The 5,379-nt window shown below is 52.5% G+C and overlaps 1 protein-coding gene across 3 annotated transcripts in view; it reads left to right on the top strand.

The window, feature by feature from the left end:
* Window positions 1-3,887, top strand: part of CD22 (CD22 molecule) — a 57,940-nt gene extending 54,053 nt beyond the window's left edge. For all 3 annotated transcript variants that reach the window (XM_011982255.1, XM_011982256.1, XM_011982257.1), the window contains 3 exons: window positions 2,136-2,254; window positions 2,684-2,768; window positions 3,081-3,887. In XM_011982255.1, the coding sequence (XP_011837645.1) occupies window positions 2,136-2,254; window positions 2,684-2,768; window positions 3,081-3,212 (336 nt within the window). In that variant the 3' untranslated portion in view covers window positions 3,213-3,887. The remainder of the gene's footprint in view (window positions 1-2,135; window positions 2,255-2,683; window positions 2,769-3,080) is intronic.
* Window positions 3,888-5,379: the final 1,492 nt, after the last annotated feature.

Here is a 5,379-nt window from a genome sequence, read left to right as displayed (position 1 = left end):
GGCCTCTTCCTGCTCTTGTTCTTGGTGGTGACCTTCTTTCCTTCTTTCTTTCTTTTTCTTTCTCTCTTTCTTTCTCTTTCTTTCTTCTTCCTTTCTTCCTTTCTCTTTCTTTTCTTTCTTTCTTCTTTCCTTCTTTCCTTTCTTTCTTTTCTCTCTTCTTCTCCTTCTTCTTCTTCTTTTGACTCCTTCTCCTCTTCCTCCTCCTTCTTCTTCCTCTTCTTCTTCTTCCTCTTATTCTTCCTCTTCTTCTGCTTTCTCCTCCTCCTCCTCTTTCTTCTTCTTCTCTTTCCTTCTCCTTCTTCTTATAGAGACAAGGTGTTACTCTGTCACCCAGGCTGGAGTGCAGTGGCATAATGACACCTCACTGCAGCCTCCAATTCCTGGGTTCAAGCAATCCTTTTGCCGCAGCCTCCTGAGTAGCTGGGACTATAGACATGCACCACCCGGCCAATGTTTACATTTTTGTAGAGATGGGGTCTTACTATGTTTCCTACGCTGGTTTCAAACTCCTGACCTCAAGTGACCCTTCTGCCTCAGCTTCCCAAAGCCCTTGGATTAGAGGCATGAGCCACTGTGCCCTTAGTTCCTCCCTGTTTCCTCTCAGGTTCCTCTCTGGCCCTGTCTGCTCCTGTGACTTCCCTAAAAGCCTTCCAGACCAGCTGGCCCCTTCTTCCCCACCTCACTGTCCCCTTTCCCATTCACACCCCTTGCTCCAGGCCACCTGCCACTGTGCTGGAGAAGTCATCCTGTCCTGCGTCATCAGTCTCTCTCTTTTTCTACCTCCCCTGCAGTCTCTCCTGCCTCCGTCTAGGGTCCCCTCTCAGGCTGCTCCACCTTCCAGAAGTCCTGAGCGCCTACTGAGTCCCTGTCTCTCTCTCTCTCTCTCTCTGACTACTCTGTCTCTCTCAGCCCTGACAGCCTCCTTTTTTTTTTTTTTTTTTTGAGACAGAGTCTCACCCTGTTGCACAGGCTGGAGTGCAGTGGCACAATCTCAGCTCCTGCAGCCTCGACCCCCTGAGCTCAAGTGATGCTCCTGCCTTGACCTCCAGAGTAGTTGACTTGAGTGATTTTTAAACAGATCATACAAGCACACGGTAAAAAAATAAAATGTAAGCATGAAAGGGTAAATAGTGGAAAGACAGACGCGGCTCACTCTTGATCCCCAAGGACTCTTATCCCCACCAAAGGTCCTCACTGCACACAGTCATCCCATCTCCCCCCAGGGGTATTTTTCACACACATAATTCACAGAGGTCTGTGCACATACACCCTTCCTCGTGACACAGACGAGGCACAGCTCACACTTTGCCCAGGAATTTTCTTTGCTTTTTTCCATGTAATAATACTGCTTGGACATTGTTCTGTATCTATGCATACACAGAGTGTCTAAAGTCTGGAGCCTGGGCGTGGTGGTTCATGCCTGTAATCGCAACACTTTGAGGGGCCGAGGTGGGAGGATCACTTGAGCCCAGGAATTCAAGACCAGCCTGGGCAACATAGCCCATACCTCATAGCAAGACCTCATCTCTACAAAAAATACCAAAAAAATTCTTAAAAAATAAACAAACAAAACAATAACAACAACAGAAAAGAATCTGGAAGCATAGGGAACATATTTAATTAATTCATTGTACTTTTTCAGATTAATAATTGGAAACATGGCCTTAAATTGAGGGAACCTGGCCAGGCACAGTGGCTCATGCCTATAATCCCAGCACTTTGGGAGGCCGAGGTGGGTGGATCACTTGAAGCCAGGAGTTCGAGACCAGCCTGGCCAATGGTAAAACCCCATCTCTACCGATAATACAAAAATTAGCTGGGTGTGGTGGTGCGCACCTGTAGTCCCAGCTACTCAGAAGGCTGAGGCAGGAGAATCGCTTGAACCCGGGAGGCGGAGGTTGCAGTGAGCCAAGATCGCGCCATTGCCCTCCAGCCTGGGTGACAGACTGAGACTCTGCTCCCCCCGCCACCAAAAAAAAGGATAGGCACGAGGCAGACCGTGAAGCTGAGTGGGGAAACAAGGTGAAGGAAGGAGATAAAATGTCCTCTGGGGAGACCTGGGCTGTCAGAGGCCAGGGAAGGGGACGAGGGTTGGGTAACAGGTGGTTAGCACTTCACCCTCGTCTCCCTCCCAGGTTAGAAGGACCCCCCTCTCTGAAGGTCCCCACTCCCTGGGATGCTACAATCCGATGATGGAAGATGGCATTAGCTACGCCACCCTGCACTTTCCCGAGACGAACACACCACGAACTGGGTACTGAGGGTACCAGGAGGGTGACCCTACACCCTGGGAGGGAGGCGGGAGGAAAAGCTCTTGTCTCGCCTGCCCTCTGTGCCAGGCCCATGCCAGGCACCCTGATACATGCACTGCCTTATTCCGGCTCCGTAACAAGCCTCTGGGTAAGGGCCAGTCTCCGGAAGTGGACCTGCTTCTTCAAGTCAGCAGCGCACATGCCCAGTCCGTTCTTATCACAAAGGTCAAGACCTTGTGATACACACCCACGCCTACTCCCTCCACACACATTTGCACGAGCTCCTGCTGTGAGCTTTGGGCACTGGGGAGGCCTCAGGTTTTACATAAGGGGCTGAGGTTGGGGTGCTGTTGGCGGCTCTGGGTGTTGAGAGGGAGGAGAGTTCATGGGAGATGCTTCATACGTGGTCATCTGTCTGCCCTCTCTCTCAGAGATGCAGAGACCCCAGAGATGCAGAGACTTCCCCCAGACTGCGATGACACAGTCACTTATTCAGTGTTGCAGAAGCGTCAGGTGGTAAGGAGGGTGGGGCTGTGGAAGGCTGGGGACAGACGCCTGGCTTCAGCGGTGGGTCCCACATAGGAAGGACTTGGGTAGGCATCCATCGTGGCAGAGGTTGGGTGTTGGAGACGGTTGCTCTGGCAGAGCGGGTCAGAGCCAGGCAGGTACCTCTGGGTCCTGGATACTGGCCACAGCCAGTTTCCTGACACGAGGATGCCCGCCTGGGCTTTTGGAGCCCCGGGTGGAATGAAGGAGAGAATGCAGAGAAAAGCAGCGGTGGAGGCTGGTGACAGCGGGGCCAGGCTGACCACCACGTGGTTTTCTCAGGGCGACTATGAGAACGTCATTCCAGATTTTCCAGAAGATGAGGGGATTCATTACTCAGAGCTGATTCAGTTTGGGTTCGGGGAGCGGCCTCAGACACAAGAAAATGTGGACTATGTGATCGTCAAGCACTGACACCAGACGGACTGCGGCGGAGGCGCTGGGGGCAGCAGGGGCCAGGGAAGACCCAGAGCTTCCCCAGACACCACCACATGGCTTCCTCCTCCGCGCGCGCGCGCACACACACACACACACACACACACACACCCCCCACACACATGCTCACTGTGGAGAACCTTGTGCCTGGCTCAGAGCCAGCCTTTTCGGTGAGGGTAACCCCAACACTCCAAATCTCCTGTCCCTGTTCTGTTCCACCCAGCTCCTTGCTACCCAGAAACCCATCTAAACACCTGCCCTGACATGCACACCTCCCCCTGCCCCCACCACGGCCACTGGCCACCCCCACCCCCAGCGGCTTGTGTCCCTCCTGGGATCTGCTTGTCATCATTTTTCCTTCCCTTCTACATCTCTCTGGTCCCCTACCCCTGATCTGACATCCCCAGTCACAAATACTATGCCCAGTTTCTGCCTCTGGGGGAGAGCCCAGAAAAGGACAGAAATGAAGTAGGAAAGGGCCCCGTCCTGGCCTGGCTTCCCCTCTGGAAGTCAGGCATTGCACAGGGAGGCGTACATAACAGCGGCCCCCTTGACTCCAAGGACTCCGGGTTTGAGACGGACACACTGGTATGGATTAACATGCCATGGAGACAGAGCTCACAATAAAAATGGCTCAGATGCCACTTCAAAGAACCAGCGAACGCTTTTCAGTCTGTGGAGTCAGAGTGGGGATGAGGAGAGGGGAAAGGCTTCACGGGGCCTGGGGGGAAGGAAATGGAGTCACAGTGGTTTAGTGATCAGACCAGCAGATTAGAGAGTCTGGTGTCTTGTTAGGAAAAGCATACTGGCTCTGCAGGCAGACAAGCGTGACAGCTTGAATCTTCATTCTTTGGCTTAACTAGCCCAGTGATCTTGGCAGGGTTCACCAGCTTGCCTGAGCCTTGTTTTCTCCATCTGTAAAGTGGAGAGGGAGAGACCACTGCCTACCACGCAGGTGGCCCACGATAGGAAGTGAGGCATCGTCTTATATATGCTGGAGCCACACTGAGACCCAGCACAGAAACTGAAAGTCCCCCAGAAAACAAACCCCCATCCTTTATTTGCATTTCTCGAAGAATGTGAAAAGGGGAAGCCAGTTCAAAACGGCTCTTCCCAAAAGTGACGCTACTCAGTTCTTGCACAACCCATAGCTGCCAGAGAAAGTCCTGAAGACCAGCCACCCTGAGAAACCTCACGGCTTTGCTGTCGTTCAAGGTCCTCTGCACCCGTTCCCTAATTCTCTTCACTGATTCAGGCTTTCCAGTTAGGTGCCCCAGCTCCCCTCTCGCTTCTCAGGTTTGATCTTTCTCCACCCATTCACCTGCTTCGGCAAAGGGGCCCATTCTCCTTAGAGGGCAGGGGTGTGATTATCTGACCATCAAGGAGATCGGCTCCTGGCACGTGGCAGGTTTCCCCAAACTGCCACCTTCCTTTCCCATCCTCCTTTCCCTCCCATCTCTGCTCAGTACCTGGATGGTAACTCTAGGAATTATGGTGCAGGGAGGCCTTGATCTCCCCATCAATCCACTTTGTCCCTGGTTTGATTTCTCATGAGCACCATTCACTTTTCTGGAGGCAGGTGAGACTTTAAGAACTATTTAAAGGCCAGGCGTGGTGGATCACGCCTGTAATCCCAGCACTCTGGGAAGCCGAGGTAGGCGGATCACCTGAGATCAGGAGTTCAAGACCAGCCTAGCCAACATGGCAAAATCCTCTCTCTACCAAAAATACAAAAATTAGCCGGGCATGGTGGTTCCCACCTGTAATCTCAGCTACTTGGGAGGCTGAGGCAGGAGAATCGCTTGAACCCGGGAGGTGGAGGTTGCGGTGAGCCGAGATCACACTACTGCACTCCAGCCTGGGTGACAGAGCAAGAGTCCGTCTCAAAACAACAACAACAACAAAAACTGTTTAAATGAGACAGGGAGGGTGTTGGGGTGTCTGTGCCCAAAATGAGGTCTGATGTCATTCAACCCTTTTTTCATTTACTCGGCACACAGATACTGAGCACCTGGAAATGCACCCAGTACAGAGCCAGTTGTTAGGGCACCAAAAAGATAAGGCATAGGACCAACCTTGGGGATCTGTAGTCTAGGGCTGCCAAGGGTTTTTAAGGCAAGACCCCCTGAAGGGAGCTGAGGCAGTC

This window comes from Mandrillus leucophaeus, unplaced genomic scaffold (assembly GCF_000951045.1).
Source record: "Mandrillus leucophaeus isolate KB7577 unplaced genomic scaffold, Mleu.le_1.0 Scaffold238, whole genome shotgun sequence".
Lineage (NCBI taxonomy): Eukaryota > Metazoa > Chordata > Mammalia > Primates > Cercopithecidae > Mandrillus > Mandrillus leucophaeus.
The sequence above is the reverse complement of the archived record's forward strand: the minus strand, read 5'-3'. Positions and strand labels throughout refer to the sequence as shown.